At 51.6% G+C, this 19,262-nt stretch overlaps 1 protein-coding gene across 4 annotated transcripts in view; it reads left to right on the top strand.

The window, feature by feature from the left end:
• Nucleotides 1-18,429, top strand: part of PLEKHG4 (pleckstrin homology and RhoGEF domain containing G4) — an 89,993-nt gene extending 71,564 nt beyond the window's left edge. For 2 of the 4 annotated variants that reach the window (XM_057413887.1, XM_057413883.1), the window contains 9 exons: nucleotides 7,317-8,254; nucleotides 9,738-9,987; nucleotides 10,697-10,786; nucleotides 11,114-11,338; nucleotides 12,244-12,414; nucleotides 12,892-13,069; nucleotides 13,702-13,818; nucleotides 13,904-14,167; nucleotides 14,712-16,261. In XM_057413887.1, coding sequence (XP_057269870.1) covers nucleotides 7,317-8,254; nucleotides 9,738-9,987; nucleotides 10,697-10,786; nucleotides 11,114-11,338; nucleotides 12,244-12,414; nucleotides 12,892-13,069; nucleotides 13,702-13,818; nucleotides 13,904-14,167; nucleotides 14,712-15,040 — 2,562 coding nt within the window. In that variant the 3' untranslated portion in view covers nucleotides 15,041-16,261. Of the gene's footprint in view, nucleotides 1-7,316; nucleotides 8,255-9,737; nucleotides 9,988-10,696; nucleotides 10,787-11,113; nucleotides 11,339-12,243; nucleotides 12,415-12,891; nucleotides 13,070-13,701; nucleotides 13,819-13,903; nucleotides 14,168-14,711; nucleotides 16,262-16,667 lie in introns of those variants that run through there. The other 2 variants (XM_057413885.1, XM_057413886.1) reach the window with 2 other exon arrangements.
• The last annotated feature ends 833 nt before the right edge of the window (nucleotides 18,430-19,262 follow it).

Raw genomic sequence — 19,262 nt, 5'->3', positions numbered from 1 at the left:
GCAGCAGGAGGGAAGGACAGTGGCCAAAGTGGATTTTAGCATGCAGTTTGAGTTTGTCACTATGAGTATCAGAAAGGAGGGAGGATAATACCAAAACAGTGAAAGAGCATCTGCTTTTATTCTGTTAAGCAGGGGTTGTGAGCAGACTTCACTGACAGAAGCTTTGCTGTTTGTGGGTGCACAAAGCTGCTGAATAAATAGGCAGTGCCTCAAATTTGAAAAGGCTGGTTTGCTGCAAAGACAAGCACGGAAGTTTCTGGTTGTATTGGGAGCAAACTTAGCCCCAGTACTCTGGAATAGAGAGCTTTGAAATATTAAGAAAATCCCCTTGGTGGGACAGAAAAACAGGGGGAGGAAAGTCAGTGCAAAATCTACCCCAAAACTGTGAGGCAGAAAGGAAGCACTGAGGGGACACTGCGCACTGTTGCTGTTGGGAATTTTGCTGCTTCTGCAGAGCAGTGGGATCCGTGGGGAGTGCAAATCTCAGACACTTGCTGGTACTCGTTTTCTACACACACACATATAAATACATCCATATGTGTGTCATATACGCATATGTGTGGGTCTTTACATAGATATGTAGTGAAACTGGTTTAGGCAGGTTGATGGAAGCTCTGAATTGTGCTGCAGCAGGGATTGTTGTAGCTTGTGATTTCACCAGTGGAGTCAGCCTGGTACTAATGGAGATTCTTTAGGTGTTGCCTGGCAGTTGCATCACTTCAGAAGGGCAAGCATGCATCCTGCACGCCAGCACCAGCACAGCCAGCCACATTTGCCCTTTGGGTCCTTGTGCTGTCGTCAAGAGTGCAGAAATCATGTGCAATCCTATTTTATCCAGTTATATTCTCCCTTAATTAGACTCTCCTGGACTTGTCAAGCCTGGCTGCCCTGAGGGGGAAGTGAAGGGATTTCTGAGCTCTCGTGCTGTTCACCCAGAGTGCTGCTGCAGAAGGATTTCCAATCACGTTGCTCTAATGAGCATCCTTTGATGGTGCTTGGGCTGTGGTGTGCCGAGACCAGCCCTGACCCATGTTGCTTCCCTGACCCCTTATTCTTCTTTCGTGCCTAGCTGTGGTAACTGCTTGTTCTGCTTTCTTATGCCTAAATCAGAGGAATTTGTGTTTGTCTGTCATCCTTTGCGCTCCCACAGGGTTTGTGCAGCATCTGACACTCGGTAACAGGCAGAAAGGTGAAGACAGGATCTAAAGTTTGGTTTCCCTAGCAGCTAGTTTTAGGTGATTTTAGTGGTCTCTCCTCCCTTGGAGAGAGAAGGGGGGCACTCTGAGCTACACAGCAGCTCAGAAAGGGTTCAGCTTTTTATTTCAAGAGGGTGAGTCCTTTCCTCAGTGTTTAAAGCTGAGCTTCTTTAACCAGCTACATCTGCATAGGACTCAGTTTTGATCAGTTTCATTTCTGCTGCTAATGAATCCCTGGCAGGGCTTCAAATGCAGTTTGGAAAAGTTGAATGCTACAGAGTGGGAAGAGAGTGACAATGAACCTCAGTGTACAGAGATGACTTCTAACTTGGTGGCTTAGGTGAAATGTTTGTGCTCTGAAATTACAGGGTTTCCTGTCTGTGCAAGTGTAGCTGCCTACTCATGGAGCCACTCATTTTGGTACAAGTAAGCAGGGGCTTTGGCTTGCAGAGATGTAGAAAAAGCATCCCAATATCTAGGAGGCATCACTTGCTCTTGCATGTGGGCTGGGGATTGCTTTGACTTTTGCTTGAATTTGGGCTTGGTTAGGATGTTTTCTCTCCCTGTGTAAGAGAGGGGATCTGGCCTGCACCCAGTGAGGGTGTTCTCTGCAACTTCAGTAGTTCTCATGTGAAGCACAGCTCCTTCCCCCTCTGCCTTGGGTCTGGTTGCCAGGGCTTCTCAATCTGCTGTTCAGGCTAGCAGCATTTGCTTGTGAATAGCCAGAGACAAGATGCTGCTCTGAAGCAGTGGCTCTACTGCTGTCTGGCCATAAGGAATGGTAATTTACAGCACTGAGCTGGGTGCCAGCAGGATATGGCCCCCCCTCTGTGCAGATGGGAAGATAGGATCAGGTCTGGTTTTAACCAGATGGTCAACTTGCCAGGGAGATTTCTGCAGGCCTTGCAGAATCCCCTGATCCTTCCTTCATGGGTGCTGTTGGTGTGGGTGGGTGGGAGACTGAGGAAAACTCAGAGCAGAACCATGCAAGTGGTGAGCTGACCACTTTCTGCTCTAGCGAACTTGGTCTATGAGTTAGCAGAGAATGAGTTAGCTGTCAGTGTTTGCCAGCTGATAGCCCTTGTGACAGTAAGGTTTTTTGCCTGGGTAATTTAACTTTTACTATGTTTTGATGTAAAATGTCTTTTTAATTGTGGCTCTTCTGAACTATTGGCATACAAGGCAGTCTCCAGCCACAGTCGCTGCTATTAACATGCATGCAGCAGCCTGTGACCAGGGACACATAAGTGTTGTGGGCAGGAGTCAGTTGTGAAAGCGGCCTAAAGCCATGATGGAATTCAAAGGGAACAGGCCCAAATGAGTGTCTGCGATGAGAAGAGCACAGCTGAGAGTAGACATTTTCCTGCAAGAGAGAAGCATTTGCTTTGAACTTGGTTTCTGATAAGTGCCCTCTGACTCTACTCTTCACTGGCGTCTCAGCTCCACAGGGTTCAGTGCCAAGACCTGGGGCTGCTGGCAGAGCAGGGCAGCTACAGGAGCCTGTGCCACCACAATGCCACCATGTGCAGTTGTTGGGAAGCTCTTTGCTCAGTTCACAACAGTACCTGTGATGCTTTGGCCTTGTCTGGTTGCAGCAGTTCTGTCTGCTTTGCTGCAAGCCAGTCTCGTCTTGCTCTCCAAATTCATGGCTGAAGTTAAGTGGACTTAGAGTGAACATGGTGGTGGGAGGTCTTATTAAATGGGAGTTGTGCAGTCGTTTCTTGCCACAAAGATGTGCTGTTATTTGTGTCTCACTAACAAACAACAGAGTGCAGCCAGCTGGTGTTCAGAAGCTGCACACAAGCTGCGTCAAGGCTTGGTTTGATAATGTTGGTTTCTGTTTCCCTGTTCTTGGCATGTTCCCAACTTCTTGTGCTGCTCTCTGGGTTGAGAGGGAGTGGGGGGCTTGTAGTCCTGGTGCATCGCTGCAGAAGGAGGGGGGGGACTGGGTCTGTCTTGTTGCTGTGCTTCAGTCATTATCCCACAGCTGTGTTGCATCATTGCCTGCATCATGATCAGTCTTGACTTTTCATCACCCTTTTCTCAGCTGCTCTGTGCAGTCACATCAGGCTCAGAAACAAACTTTCTTGCAGCAGTTAGTCGCCCGCCTAGGCAGGTGCTTTATAACTCTGCAGAAAGTTAGAGGGTTTCTGTGCAGACACCCAGTTTCCTATGTTACAAGAAAAATACAGTTACAATCGTCATCTCCCCACAAGTAGAGATGAAATAGAAAGTTTGGTCAAAGGCAGCTCACCTTGAAATTGCCCCTTCTGGCATATGTCTGCAGATGCAGTGTCTGTCTCCTGTCTTGGCTACCCAAAAGGTGTCTTAGAGATTACTGGACCTTGAGTATGAGAGGAATCTGGTGAGTCTGTGATAGGTTTGGGTTGGTGAGGTACAGTATCTGAGTGATGGCTTGGTTGAGGACTCAGGACCCCTGTAGTTTTTCTGTGAAGTGCTGGAAATGTTCCCTGAGCCAGGGCTGAGCAGCTTCTCTTGGTCTGTGTTTTCAGATGGCACTTCAGTGGTGCCAAGGAGAACAGACCCCAGGAGCCTCTGTCCTCTATGCACTGCAAGCCTTGCTTGTAGTGAAATGAGGAGTCACCAACACAAGGTGATGGGCTTGGGGGTTGCTCCATGGTCCAGGGAAGACCCTGGCTCTTCCCTATGGCTCTGCAGGTCCTCAGTAGCCCCTGCCTCCTCAGGCAGCCTGGCAGGACCGACCTGTTGCTGACTCCTCACACAGCCATGTGTGTGCAGGAAGCACATTAGTCTTTAATCCTCTAATTGAGAGTTTCAGTAACAACTTGTCTGTAAAGATCAAAAGCAGAGGTACAGGCTTCTTCCTGCCAGGTTCCAAACCTGGGTGGGAAGATTCAGTTTCCCTGCACAGAGGTGCCTCCTATTCTATACAAGCAGCTCTTGCAGCCTGGCAGAGGAGCTGTAGGGCTGCCTACCCCCAGAAAGCCCCACAGGAGGAGGGTAGTATCCTGGCTTGGCTGAGTGTGGTTAGTAACCTTACCAGGACACAGATAATCACAATACCCATGCTTGCATGAGAGTGTTTCCCCCTGGGTGCCAAGGCACACATGGTCCATGGAGAGGGCTGTATTTCATGTGCTAAAAAGGCAGTTGAAGCAGGTTATGTGACTGGAGAAAACCTTGGTGGCCATTTAGCATGTTACCAAGCAAGCTGCAGGGTGTGGAGGACTGCTCCCATTGTGCAGGAACAAAGCTGAGCTATTCACTGGCCTGTGACAGGCACTGGGACTGGAAGAAATGCCATCGAGGTTTAGATTAATTTCTGTGCAGCCTTTGGAGCCCTGTTCAAGAGCTGACAGATACCATGTGAAGATGAGAGGTGGTGGGGCTGCCTCCCTCTGTGATTTGCAGCCCCAGTTCCTCCTCACTGGGGCCCCATGCAGATCTGCAGTGTTTCCTAGAAATAAAAGGACATTCTTTTTCTCTCTCTCTGCCTGTCCCATCTGTGCAGGGAAGTGAGATCTCGAGCCTCAGAGAAGGCCTTCAATGGGTGGCTCCCTTCCCAGCTGGCTGCTGTAAAGGCCAGGCTGGCATTCTGGCTCTGCCATTTCTTCACACTGCTCTCAGCACTCTCTTTCAGAGCCCTGTGTGCCTTTTGAGCTCAGCTCTTCCCATTAGTGAGTGAAATGAAGCCAGCATGCAGCCTTTGGTCAGGATTACCCATTGACCTGCACAGCCAGAGAGGTGAGACATGCCCTTAGCTCACCCTGACAGCCAGCCCTTGCTCTGAAGAGCTGGGAAGGGGCTGGTGTTGGTTTGTGTGCAGCTGGAGGGAGCAGCGCAAACCAACAGCAGAATGGGCCATCTGTCACTGCTGTGTAGATCTGCTGGGCTCCGCTGCGCTCAGCATTTCACCTTGCCGTGTGCGCTTCTGCCCCCCAGAGAATATCCCTCTGCATCCCAGATAAATGTGGATTCTCACCAGGGTTTGGCACGCCCTCTGCCTCTGTACCCTACTCCCAGCACCCAACGATGGGCATGTCATAGAATCACAGAATCCCGGACTGGTTTAAGTTGGAAGAGACCTTAAAGCTCATCCAGTTCCAACCCCTGCCACAGGCAGGGACACCTTCCACTAGACCAGGTTGCTCCAAGCCCAGTCCAAACTGGCCTTGAACACTGCCAGGGATAGGGCAGCCAGAGGTTCTCTGGGCAACCTTTGCCAGTGTCTGTCTACAGTGTAAAGCCTGAATGAAGAAAGAAGCAGGTCAGGGGCCTGTTGCTGCTCTGGGCAGGGTGATGGGAAGAGAGGGGACTGCTGTTCTTCTGGTTGTCCTGTGCTGTGGTTGTATAGGGCTGTGTGAGAAGCATTTTCCCCAAGCAGCTGCTGGTGTTTCTGAAGCAGCTCCTTGCTCTGCATGAGTAATGGGCTGGCTGCACGCGTACCATGCAGCTGCAGCTCAAATGAGCATTGTGAATGGCTGTGGGAGCTCCTCTGGAATCCGTCTCTGGAGTGGCTCTGCTCAGTCTGCAGGCTACCCCACATGTGCTGGCATTCAGCTCTCATACAAAGGTGCTTGACTCTCATAACTGTCCCCATCTGGAGACTGGGCGCTACATCAGTGAAGCACCTCCTGCCCTCCATACCTCTGTCATCAACAGACAGTGAGTCTGGCACCTGAACCTGACTACCACATCCCTGAGGGAGATGCAGTGACTACTCCATGTCTACATAAAGCTTGGATGGATATTCTTGATGTCTAAAGCACAAAAATATGTGCTTTAAACATTTTGAGTGAAGGCTGCCACAGTAAGGCTGTTGGAAAATTATTTAAGAGTGGTCACTTTGTTCTTGGCACAAAGCATAAGCATTGCTTCTCTGCAGAAACGTAGCAGTTACTTGGAGCCTGACAGGTCAAGTGCTGTCAGGCAAGAGATGGTCTGGCTTACCTTGAGGGCAGGCTGGGGTGTTTCTGCACATCCGCTGGTCTTGGGCAGTTGGTGGAAGGTGCCAAGCAGGCCTGTCCTTGGTGTTTTCCCCGCCTTGTGCATCTGATTTTAACAAATAACTGTTTTCATCTTGTGGTAAAGGTTCCTGGTCAGGCTTATGGCAACTGGTCACATCTTGCTCACTCTAGAGTTAAGCCTTGTCATCATCCCTGCTTTATTTATGAGTAGTGGCTTATGAGCTTGCGCAATTGAGATGTTTGCCTTTCATTTTTATTGATGAGAGACAGGCCTTTGTGAACAGTGTTTTGTGGTAAGGCACTCCTACCTTTTCTGTCACATCAGACCACATTTTGTCCTGCTCCTCTGTTATACTGACATGGCAGAGCGGTTTTAGCAAAGCCAGCACATGTACCACTGCTTTAGTTAAGCCCTGTGAAACTGCTTCCAGCATTCCTGGAGTATTAGAAATAAACTGCTGAGCTCAGTAGTCGACTCACCAGCACAAGCATGTAGCACTGGAAAAAGCAGAGCCAGGCAGGTAGGCAGGGTATGGCACACTGCATGGGTGCAAGCAGGCACAGGAGATGCGCAAGCTGCAGCTGGGCTTGCATGGTCTCTGATTCCTACTTGCTGCAAGGATGGAGCAGAGCACTTGGGGTGATCCAGAGCCCAGCTCTCACTGAACTCCAGGCTTTTGCATACCATCAGTTCCAGGGAAGTGGCCTGGGGAGCAGCAGTCCCACTCCCTGCAGCTTACTGATGTCCTCTCGACCTCATCCCATGGGGTCATGGTGAGAATGGCTTGGCAAAGGAGGAGAGTGGGTTCCAGGTTTTATACTGAGCAAGGCCATACTGAGGTGTGAATTCCTGGAGCCCTGGTAGCAGCTTCCCCTGGGTCCCCTGCCCAGAGAGGACAAATGTGGCAGGCAGTGGGGGCGCACAGGGACCTGTTGTGGAGGTGGAGCTGTGGCAGAGCAGCCAGCACAGCTGAAGCCCTCTGCATAAAGGAGCTGTTTGTTTTGCTGAATTGTTAAAGCCCTATTGACAATAGCGGCCCCCCCTCCTCTCACACTCAAGGAACTGTGGTGGCCACACACTGATCCTTTCTCTTGTCTTGAGGCACTGAGTTAGAGTTATTCTTCACCAAGCCCCTCTGACTGGCTGTTGCCTTTTGTCCTTGCTCTACAGGCATACGAATGGGCCTTGGAAGGTATGCGGCACCTTGCCTGCATCAGCATGGAGGACTGCAGCTCCACTGAGCACTGCACAGATGTGATCCAGTGCCTGGAGAGTTACAAGGGACAGCACCCAGACATCAGTGATGCCCGGTTCCAGGAGATGAAGGAGCTGGCCTGTGAGCTGAAAAGTGACAAGGGGCTCAAACAGTGGAAGTTCGCATGGTCTAAATGCCAGGAGACCAAGCTGGTTTTTGAAAAGAAACTCGAAGCAGCCTTAAGAACAAGGAAGTCTCTGTGGTCAGACCAGAAACCAGCTTTGGGGGAGCAGCCCCAGGCTGGCAGCCTCTCCCACCGGCGGCACTCTGAGGGGGCCACCTCCAGGTCCCACTGGGACAGGACTTGCAGCACACCCCACTGCTACAACAGGCCCAACTGCACTCTGGGGTGGGCTAAGGAGAAAGTGCCCTTACCCTTCTTGAGCTGCCCTGGTGATGTCAGTGCTGGGGAAGAGCTTGCCTGCCAAGCCACTCTCAGCCCTGGTCCTCAGAGCAGAGTTTCTTTTGCCAGCGGGGTCTCCAAGTCTCCAAAGCTGCCTGAAGAAAAGCCAAACCTGGAGAGTATTTTAGAAACTCCAGAGGTAAAGCCATCCAGCACATCTACTGCTGCCTCTGGGAAGCTGCCTTCCAGGAGGATGCTCCGGAAGGCCCAAAGCTTTGACCTCCCTTGTGGTGAGAGTCTATGGTCAGGCTGCCAGAGGACGCTGAGCGAGCCAGCCAGGTATGGCAACACTGGCGTCTTTATCAAGGGGCTGGAGGTGAGTAGCACCGAGCTGGTGGACAGGACATTCGCTCTGCGGCAGCAAGGTGCTCACAACTGGCCTGCAGACTGCCTGGTGCAGGAGGGACCGAGGGGCTGCCTCTCTGTGTCAGAAGCCAAGAGCTGGGGCAGGTAAGTGGCCATGATACTCAGTGCTCAGGTTCTCAGGATATTGAAAAGGCAGCCAGCAAAGATGTGAAGGGCTCTGCAGTGACAGTTACTTTGGGAGAGTATACAGGGCAGATAGATGGAGGTGTAGCTCCAGTTACATACTTTGTTGTAGGACTGCAGCATGGCTAACCTACGGAGAGCCCAGGCATGTGGACTGTGCTTGAAGGGGGATCACAGGGCAGGTCTTTCAGCTGCTCTCACTGGAAAAGATTGAAGAAATCTGGGGAGAGACTTTTGACAAGGGCCTGTAGGCACAGAACAAGGGCGAATGGCTTTAATCTGACAGAGGGGAGATGAAATGAGATCTTAGGCAGAAGTTCTTCCCTGTGAGGGTGCTGAGGCCCTAGCACAGGTTGCCCAGAGAAGCTGTGGCTGCCCCATTCCTGGCAGTGTTCAAGGCCAGGTTGGATGGGGCTTGGAGCAATCTGGTCTAGTGGCAGGTGTCCCTGCCTGTGGCAGGGGTTGGAACTGGATGAGCTTTAAGGTCCCTTCCAGCCCAAACCAGCCTGGGATTCTGTGAAAAAATTGGTAGGAGAGATGAGAAATTAGTGCGGAGGGACTGCAGAGCTCTGCTACTGCTCTGCATGGGAGGGCTGCAGACATCCCCTTCTGGATGGGGCCTCTGATACCCTACCATGTGTCAGGAAAATTCATGTCGGGGGATGAATACCATCAGGCAGGAAAGTAATTGCTGTGCTTCTCAAGGGAGTGATGCTGCAGTCCTCCTGTCCGTGGGCACTGTGGCAGTCCCACTGCTGGGTCCCCTGAACAGTCAGAGGAGTTGGCCTGGGGAAGCCTTAGTCAGAGAAGGCAGGCACACGTTGGAATAGTTATGTTTGGTGCTCCACTGCCTCACAGTGGAAACCTCGAGTACCTAAGAGCAATCCTTTTAGAGACGTGCGGAGCAACCCATGCAAGGAATTGCTGTTCCCTGACCAAGAGACACAAGGTTTGTTTCTCACTCTCATTTATATTGGCACAAGCCTAACAGCACCTGTGTCCAGAGCTTCTGTTCTCCCAGGTTTAACTTGCTTCCCACAGCACCCAGTCGTCAGGCTGTCTCCTCCTCACAGAAGTTACCGTGACTTCTGCTGTGCCTGTTGTTTTAGGAGTGCAGCCATTTGCAGAGCAGCCTGTTAAGTTCAGAGCAGGGTCTGGGGTGTGTGTGTCCTGCTGAGGCTGGGTTAGGACCACAGCCAGCCAGAGGCTCACCCTTCCTCAACAGAAAAGCCAGTGGAATGCCTTTGATCAGCCACGAGCTTTGTCAGTGCTGTCATGGACATTTGTGAATCTGAACTTGGATCGTGTTCAGGGGCCACCTCATCTCCATGCTGGGTCTTGGGGAGGGATTCTCTAGGGACACTCGCATGCTCTGCAGGCACTGTGACTGCTGTAGCCCTGCTCCAGGCCGGGCCCCTTCAAGGCTGAGTGTTTCCTCTCACAGCAAGCTGCGTCACATCATCGATGAGATGGTAACCACAGAGCGGGAATATGTGAGGTCGCTTTGCTACATCATTGACAGCTACTTCCCTGAGATGGAGCGCCTGGACCTCCCCCAGGACCTACGTGGGAAGCGCAGTGTCATTTTTGGGAACCTGGAGAAACTCTATGACTTCCACAGCCAGTACTTCCTGCGGGAGCTGGAGAGCTGCTGCAACCACCCACTTAGGGTCAGCCACTGCTTCCTCCGACACGTAAGGCACCAGCACATCATCCCCTGGGCCGGGTTCCTGCAGACACGTGTGGCTCCTTTGCCCAGAAGTGCCTGTACATCTGGCTGCTCACCTTCACATTAGTGGGCTGTGGCTTTCTTCGGGACCCTGTGCTGGGCTGGTTTGTCCATTGCCAGCTCCAATGCTAGGCTGGACTGGGATGGCTCTGTGAGGCTGAGTCCAGGCAGCAGCAGATGCTCTTTGTCTTTCCTGTGGCTCTTCACTACCAAGAGTCACTGCCAGGGAGGCAGTTTCTGCTCCTTAGAGCCCGCGTGCTTATATAGAGGTATCCCTTACCCTGTCTTCTGCCTGTGGTGTCCGTGTAGAGTGATTTCAGTGAGGGGGGAGGTACTGACCTGCTGCTCTTCTTGGAGGGAGCTGCTAGGGAGAAGCACTTGCCCCTGGTCTTAAGCTCAGCTGACTCTTGCATGTTTGCTGCTACCAGGTGAATGGTACCTGTTGGGGAATGTAAGGGACAAGGGGTAACAGGACAACGGATTAAAAAGTGTTAGCTGCTTTATGAAGACAAGAACATTCCCTGACTCTTAATGAACTTGAAACAAAGTTACTCCTAATGTCATAGGAGGCTTTGCTGCAGCCTGGGGAGGCAGAGCTAGACTTATCAACCCCGTGCATGGTTGTCACTGCTTCCTGAGTGGGCATTATTCTCACAGGGGATTCTCTTTTGCAGAAAGACCAGTTTGGGATGTATGCTTTGTATAGCAAGAACAAGCCGAAGTCGGACTCACTGCTCGCCAGCCATGGGAATACCTTCTTTAAGGTAGATTCCACTGCCTGCATCATGATTGCTCTTGGTATTTGGGTGTCTGGTCTGTTCAAACAAGCCCAGCTTCCCTGCTCAGGACATGCTCAGCACTTCTGCTTTCCTGGCACAGCTCTCTGCACAAGTGTACATGGGGGTACAGGAGCAGACATGCAGCGAGTGCTTTGGAAAGGAGCCCAGCACACAGCAGCGCTGGTCCTAGGGCCTTGCATTTCCCTTCAGAGCAAAGAGAGCACCCCAGTGAGGAGAGCTGTATCAGTGCCTGCCTGGGGAATATGGGGTGCTCCACGGGTGCTGCTGCCTTCACTCTGCTGCATTTCTCAGTTAAAGCAGGTGCAGCTTGGGGATAAGATGGACCTGGCCTCCTACCTGCTGAAACCCATCCAGCGAATGAGCAAATATGCCCTTCTCCTGAAGGACCTGATCAAGGAGTGCAGCGAGGCACAAGAGCAGGAGCTGGGATACCTCCGTGCTGCTGAGGAGATGGTGAAGTTTCAGCTCCGGCATGGGAATGACCTCCTGGCCATGGATGCCATCCGTGACTGTGATGTATGTTATTGTTCTCCCCTGCCCGGGGGGTGGAGCCACTCTTCACCTTATCTAGATTTAGGGTCTGTGGGTTGTATGGTGAGCACCCCTCTCAACTTCCTACAGTGAACAGGATGCGAGTACAGCACAGAAGGACTACTAAGGCACAGGGCAAGGGAACAGCAGGGCTTGGAGGTCTTGATGTGTTAGGAAAGACAGTGTGGATGCTGTTGATTTGAGCTGGGTGAGTTGCTTGTCACAACACACTCCCTGGTGCTTACTGGTGAGGTGGGGCAGCCTGGCAGCCCTTGCAGATTCCATCCTGCAGACTGCCTTGGGGCTTCCATCTCTTCTGAGCTGGTGATAAGAGAGTCAGGCAGTTTGCAAGAAGGAAATTGAATAGATAGATGCTGATGCCCAAGATAGGCCAAAATCAGCTAGGTGGGACTTGAGGGAGAGGCATGTGAAGTGCAGCACTGGAGGAGGATAAACCCCAGGGCTCAAGGTGCAGAAAGGTGGATCTGGGGCAGGAAAAAGTGAGGGACAGGCCTCCTGACCCAGACGTGCTCATTGCAGTTTGATGGGACTCCATTCCTCTTCGTCTCTTTTCTTCCCCCAAAAAGAAAGTTCTGGCTGCTGCCTCCAGTTGTCACCCCAGAGGTTTGTTACACATCTGCTCAGGGTGACAGGAGAGGGTCATCTGTGGATTAGGCCTAGGAGAAAGGCACAACTCTTCTCAGCTCAGAGCCACTTGTTTCAGCCTGATGTGGCCTCCAGCAATGCCACACAGCCCTACCTCTTCCAGGAACCCTCCTACAATGACACATAGTTGCCACTTCTTCACCACAGCCACATAGGACCCTGCTATCTGTGGCTGCCCAAGACTTGATCCTGTGAGGTCTTACCAGTGTGTTCCCTGTGTTCAGGTGAACCTGAAGGAGCAGGGGCAGCTGGTGCGGCAGGATGAGTTCACCATCTGGCTGGGCCGTAGGAAGTGCCAGCGGCATGTCTTCCTCTTCGAGGACCTGATCCTGTTCAGCAAGCCGAAGAGGATCGAGGGTGGCTTTGACGTGTACATTTACAAGCGCTCCTTCAAGGTAAGAGCAGCCCTGCAGCTCCCTCTTGTGCAAGAAGTGTCCATGGCTGGTTTCCTCATGGACGCATGGCTCTGAACTGGGAAGCAGGAGCACCTTCAGCAGAAAAGCTGCTCCCACCACTGCTAAGACTTCTTCAAGCCATGCACTGAATCCAGAATGGAATACTTCACACTTTAATGCATGGCCCTGCTCTGTGCTATAAGGTGTGGGGCCAAGGTCTTCTGAGGGGACAGGTAATGTAAGGGAAAGGCAGTATGTGCATGGTAGGGAGGGGGTGCTGACTCTGAGTGAAGTCCTGGGAATTGCCTGGGCTGTCTCTGCTCAGCAACATCCAGATAATACCTACTCCTGTCCAGATCCTCAGGCTCTTTCCTGTTGGGTCTGCTGAACTGAGGGTAGCTCTGGCACAGGGTGTAGGCAGGGTTTACCCTTTCTTCTCCTCGTGGAGCCCCAGTTGATGCTTTCTTTTTCTGGCAGACAGCAGACATTGGTCTGACAGAGAACTCTGGAGACAGTGGCCTGCGCTTTGAGATCTGGTTCCGAAGGCGGAAGTCAAGCGACACCTACATCCTCCAGGCCAGCTCAGCCGAGACTAAGCAGGCCTGGACCAGTGACATTGCCAAGATCCTGTGGCAGCAGGCAGCCCGCAATAAAGGTGTGATTCCTTCCTGGGGCGTCTGTGCCGCAAAAGGTGCGGGAGGCCTGTTCAGCTCATGCTGTCCTGAGCAGGTTTGGAGCATGTTAGCAGGCAGCTCTGTGCAGCAAGTGGCTGTGTGCTGGCATGCAGCCTCAGGAGCATGTGCTGAGCTTGGCTGGGCATGTCCCTTCCCTACCCCTCATCCCCAGGGAACCTGACCAGTCCAAGGTCTGTTTCACTGTAGACACCCACTGGACTCAGTGGGAGAAATGGGAGATACTAGCACCAGGTTCCCTGCCCTGTGAGTGTGAGATCTGCTCATGGAAGGCTTCCTTCTCTCCCTGTGATCTGGGCCACTGCTGGAGTGGCAGCTGTCTCAGCCAAGCTGGCTGAGGGTCTTCTCTCCACTGCAGGCTTCCTGCTTGGCAGGACTCTCATAGGCAGCATGGCACTGAGCTACTATGCCAGAGCAGGGCATGATTGCTTGTCACTGGAGGCTCCTCAGGACCGGGGAGCAAGGGAAAGACAGGTCTGATCTCAGTAGTTCAGGAGTAGCCTGGCACAGGAGTGCTGTGGTCTGGAGCTTCATAGTGCCTGTGGGGAGGGTTAGGGCAGCCTCATTATGTGGTTGTGGGTCTCTTTCTCCCCAGAAATCCGAATGCAGGAGATGGTCTCCATGGGTGTGGGCAACAAGCCATTCCTGGATATCAAACCCAGTGAGGCAGCTATCAATGACCGTGCTATTGACTACATCATGAAAGGCAGAGGCAAGTGCTAACCATGTCTTTCTCCTTGCTCCCTGTGAGCTGGGCAGGATTGGTACTCAGGCTTCTTTGGTATGTTTTCTGGCAGGTGCCAGGACCAGAGCATCCATCGCGGTGTCTCTGTTTGACCATTCCAACCCCTACAAAAGGACACAGGCACAGATCTCCACTGGCAGCACCCCTGCTGCATACAGCCCTTCCTCCTCCTCCCTGCTGGGGCCCCTCAACCTACACATGTACCTGGACCAGGCTCTACTGCCTGGCGTCCTGGCTCCCAGCCGCCCCTTTGACGTCAGCACCTGCATTGAGGAAGATGAGCTGGAGCATGAGACGAGCAGCCAGCCCTCACTGAGTACGTATGAGCCCAGCGCTCTGCAGCTCATCCCCACCTTTTGCTGTGAGCTGTGTGGTCAGATCAGGCTTCTCTGCAGTCCCCATCTTGTCTTGTCCCTGCCCTTCTGTGCCACCTCTGTCTCAGTGTCCAAGTTGAGAGTTAGGATGGATGCAGTAGTAGAGCACTCTGTGATCTGCAGCCATGCCTGTGGGAAGCTTGGTGGTTCTGGGGCTGCTGTGGCATTGGCAACCAGTGCTACGTCTCTGACCTTTTGGTACAAGGCACTCCAACTCTTGCTCTCAGTAGCCTGGTCTAGTTACCCCCGGGCTTCCCCTGCATGAACCTCCCTGGCCAGTGCCTACCAATCTCTAGCATCATTTGCCACACTTCCTTGGGTGATTTTGTGACCTACAGCTTTAAAGAGGCCCATACAGGAGTGTGGCTTATCTGTGGGCTTGTGTGGCCAGTGCCTCTGCAAGCAGATATATTATCAAGTGTATATAGCATAGACCTATAGGCCAAATTCATGGTCGTCAGGGTGACCTTCCTCTCTTTCTTCCAGCGACAGAGAGCTCTGAGTCCTCACACTGCATGTCGGGCAGTGGCTCCAGCGGCTCCGACAGCGGCTGTGTCTCCAGCATCCCACAAGAAAGCTTCTGTGAAGACGTGGGCTCACCACCATACATGCCCCATAGCTCACAGCACAGCTCTGCGGTGGTGGAGAAACCCCAGTTCCCCAACAGCCAGTACATTTCTGCAGTAAGTGCGAGCAGCCAAAATCCTCTCTTCACTCTGCCTGTTCCTGCAACTGCCACCTCAGCTCAAGCCACCACCTCTCCTGGGGGGACTGAAGATGCTACTTTTGGTCTAGGGGTCACTGTGGGGAAGTGACGATGACCACAGAGACTCAACCTCCCCCGGGGCGGATGAGAGCCCCTCTCTTGTGGAGCCTCCCCTTTGGTGGCCAGGGTCTTCAGGGAGGTGCTCTGGAAAGGACCTTCAGTGCTGGAGGCTGCATTGGGAGGGGATGTTGCACACACAGGAGCTATGATGTTGTCATGGGCTTGGGTACATGCACGACCTCCTGGGATGAATGGGGCTCTGCTGCAGATGCTGCTGAGCTCCTTTCCTGGGAGGTTTGAGCCTTTTCTGGGGAGCAGTGAGATGGAGGAGCAGAAGCCTTTTGCTCTGAGCTGTCAGGGCATCTCCTGTTACGTTTCTGAGAGTTCTCGGCCTCTTCCCTTCCCACTAGATCGTGTGCTGATGCTGTTGTCCTCTAACCCTGTACTAATGCTGGCTTCTCTCTTCTGCAGAAAGCAGGCCAGGTCACCATAAGTCCCTCGACAATAGTGTGAGCCCCTCTGCACACATATACCACCTAAGGAAGCAGAGTTGTAAGTAGCCCCTGAAGGGGATTTTCCAGCAGGTCTACATGCTGGTCAGGTTTGTCAGGGGAACCTTACCCTCAGCTTCTCAATTAAAACTTTTCCACACGCATTCCTGACTGGTCTCCGAGTTCTGATTCATTTGGTCAGAGAAGACCGGCTTCCATAGAGCTGTCACCTCAAACAGCCCATCTGATGCCTCCCTGGCTTGAAGCAGAAGCAAACAAGCAAAATCCCTTCCAGGCAGTAGAGGATTAAGTACCACCTTAGTCACCAGTGTTCAGATGAGCTGCTTTACTCTGAATGCTGCCCAGCTGTCTAACCACTAATCTGTTTCTTGTGGCTGTTTGCTGAAATCCTGCTCTTAGTTATTCCCTCTGACATGCCCTGGAGAACCCACGGTATTCTCCCCAAGCTGGATTTATTGACAGTTTCCTTTGAACTTCCAAAGGAAACTGCACATCACCAGGTGGAGGAACCTGGGCTAGGATGCCCGAGGGAGCACCTGATTTCTGGAGGATGCCTTCACTGCCAGGAAATGGCTGTTGCTCTGAGGGAGGAGAGCACTGGTGTGGGTGCCAGCCTTTGGAAAGTCATGTCATGGCCCACTCACATCAGCCAGCTTCTTCCTGAGCTCCTTCCTCTCTGGCCTTAGGGTTGAGCCTCCCTGCCCACAGAGAGCAGAGGAATGCACGTAAGGGAGGCAGGATCAAGGCTGGAGTAGCCAAGGCACTAGGTGGCTGGTAGGTTTGGCACTGTGGGCTGTGCTGACCACACAGGCCCACAGCTCATATCCACAGGTACAGGAGTTCAAACCAGCTAAACAGAACCAGCCAAGGTTAAAATGTTATACCCTGAGCTGCTGGGGGAGTCACAGTTGAGGCTTTAGAAGTGGCTGCTGCTAGGACTGAGCCTTGGAGTGAGCTCTGAGGTGCAGATCGACTCACAGGGGAAGAGTCATGCTTCTCCTGCAAGGCTTTTCCAGTAAAAACACTCCTTCCCCACTCAAACACAGCTCTGACAAACAGTGGTTCTCAAGCATTTTCCAAGATCACCAGGACAGAGGAACCGTGGGTCCTGCCCCATGGTGGGAGTGCAGCTGGTCTAACCCATTGCACGCTGCTGTGTTCCAGGTTTGATTGCCATTTCAAACTCCCTGAAGACCTCTGACCATCAGAAGGAGACAGTCTTCACCCGTGAAGATACGTTTTTTCTTACACATAATCACAAACAGCCCCAAACATGACCTATGGCTGGGGGGAAGTCCCAGGAAGGTTTCTTGCAACTACATATAATAGCTTTGGTTTTGGATGGGGCCTTGGGGATTCAAAACATGTTTGCCTGATATTTATGAGTAATAGTAACATAGCTGTTTGGAGATAAAAAAAGTATTATTTTTAAAGCTATGAGCTGTACAGATTTTGTTACAAGTGATTCTGTTACTATTTGTTCTGTAAGCTGCACATTTTATAAAGTTTTTGGAAGGGCATGAAAAGAAACTGAGGTATTTAAGTAAAAGTAGTGTAACTTTCTGTTTTGGGGTTATATTGGCCTGGAGCTCGAGATTTAACGTCTTTCCTTATGTTCTAAATATGCCTATCATAGCAGTAATTTATTTTCTTGGCTTAACACTTCTGTTTTAATAAAAGCAATTTCATTGTTATGGTGAATTGTTTCTTCAGATGATTTTTCCAGTGCCTTGGTGCTGAGCTTATCTGTGTGGTAACCTCCTGTCAGCTCCTTCGCTCTCTCTGTGCCACTTCTGCGCTAACCAGCTGCTGGCTAAGCCGTGTCAACCCTGCACATATTCCTGGGAGAGGGGAGAATTCCCAGGTGCCAGTGGAAAGGCCAAGGCAGAGCAGGGAGCAGCCAGCAGATGTCGGTAGGAGTGTGGAAGAGGGGGGTGGTCTCAGGTCACAAAACTTCCGGCTCTAATTTAAGCAATTTCCCAGCGTGGTTGCTGTCCTAGTGCCACGTGTCCTCTGTGCCCCATGGGTCAGGTCTCATGGCACAGGGTGCAAGTGGCAGAGCTCAGATCCCACCATGCCTTGTCTTGATGATGCGCTGGGTTTTGGGGTGATGGGGCCTGACCACTCACATTGCCTCCACCTGAGCCCCTCTCCACATACTCCAGTCTGTGGTTGTGGCTTGTTTGAAGAGCTTGGCATACTGAGAGCATCCAAGACCAGCAGGTTTGGGGTGTGATGGGTTGATTATAATGCCAAACATTTACTGCATGTTGTTTGAAGTAGCACAGTGTAGCAGGAGCCCTACGCTCCAAAGTGCCCCAGGGGAAATGAAAATGAGCATTTTTGGAAACCATAGTGATTTGCTGCCAAGCTCCTGTTGGTTCACTCCTGGTTTGTGTAGTGCTGTAAGTCAGGCTCATCTGGTGTCTGTTGTGTTCAGCCTGAGGAAGAAGAAGCAGCAGTAACTTATGGCGTGTCTCAGCTGTTAAACCTCACAGGTCACCCTCAAGGTGCAGAGCAGGCTCCTTCCAGCCTGGGACCTCTGTGCTGTACATAAACCACTTGTTCGGTTTTAACAAGATGGATGTTTTGAAACCTTTGGTCTTTTTTTCAACAGCAAAGAGAACACAGTTTGAAACCTTGGTACAAAGTTGTGTAGGAGCAGTTGCACAGGGAAGATTTCAGAGGTTACTATTTTAAAGTAATTGCTGTGTTAATGCAATAGTCTTGGGCAGTCAGGACGCCACTATCTCATGTCACGGGAGAGAGAGAACTTAACTAATGCAACAAGAGGAATATGAAACTTCCTGAATTTCTCAGTTTAAAGGTTTCTGCATTGCTGGAAAAACCATTACTCACGTTTACCTGACACTGTTTCTTCAGGGTTTGATTGATTTGTCTAATAAAGGTTTTTTTCTTTGTATGATCTCATTTGCATTGTATCTTGATTTCAGCATGGGCTGCAGTGGAGAAAGTGGGTGGGCTCAGGGCTTGTTGAGCCGTCTTGGAATACAAGTCAGGAACTGACGAGGTTTTTCGAGCCAGGGTGTTAGGGTGAGACTGATAGGATCTCACTGGAGTTCCCATGGTTTTCCAGTGTGGGGTGTCAGCCCAGCACAGCAGCTTCTCCACAGCTGGGTGAGGAGGGAGGTGAACGCTGGGCCATGGCTGGAAAATCACCAGGAGCATACAGGCAAAGCATGTCTTGTCTTGCAAGAGAATCATCTTCTGTTAGATAAACCCCACATGCTGCTGATCAAGGTATGAGAAATAAAACCAAAGGTGGCACCTGCTGCAAAGGTTCCTGCCTAAACAGAGCTGCTGTTCAGAGTCAGGGAGCAGCTGAGCAAAACTCACAGAATCTCAGTCTGGTGTGGGAGGGAAGGGGCCTCAAAGCTCATCCAGTTCCAACCCCTGCCACATGCAGGGCCACCTTCCACTAGAGCAGGCTGCTCCAAGCCCCGTCCAAACTGGATTTGAGCACTGCTAGGTCTGTAGTTCCCTGGGTCTTCCTTTTTCCCATGAGGGAGCTAGCAGATGTGGTTGCTAAGCCACTGTCCATCATATTTGAGAAGTGGCAGTCAGGTGAAGCTCCTGCTGACTGGGAAAAGGGAAATACAACCCCCATTTTCAAGAAGGGGAAAATGGAAGACACAGGAAATTACAAACCAGTCAGTCTCACCTCTGTGCCTGGCAAAATCTTGGAGCAGATCCTCTTGGAAACCACGCTAAGGCACATGAACAATAAAGGGGTAGTTG

Source organism: Pezoporus wallicus, unplaced genomic scaffold (assembly GCF_028554395.1).
Source record: "Pezoporus wallicus isolate ANWC-B61680 ecotype Strahan unplaced genomic scaffold, APGP_CSIRO_Pwel_v1 contig_6364, whole genome shotgun sequence".
In the NCBI taxonomy this organism is placed as follows: Eukaryota; Metazoa; Chordata; class Aves; order Psittaciformes; family Psittacidae; genus Pezoporus; species Pezoporus wallicus.
The sequence above is the reverse complement of the archived record's forward strand: the minus strand, read 5'-3'. Positions and strand labels throughout refer to the sequence as shown.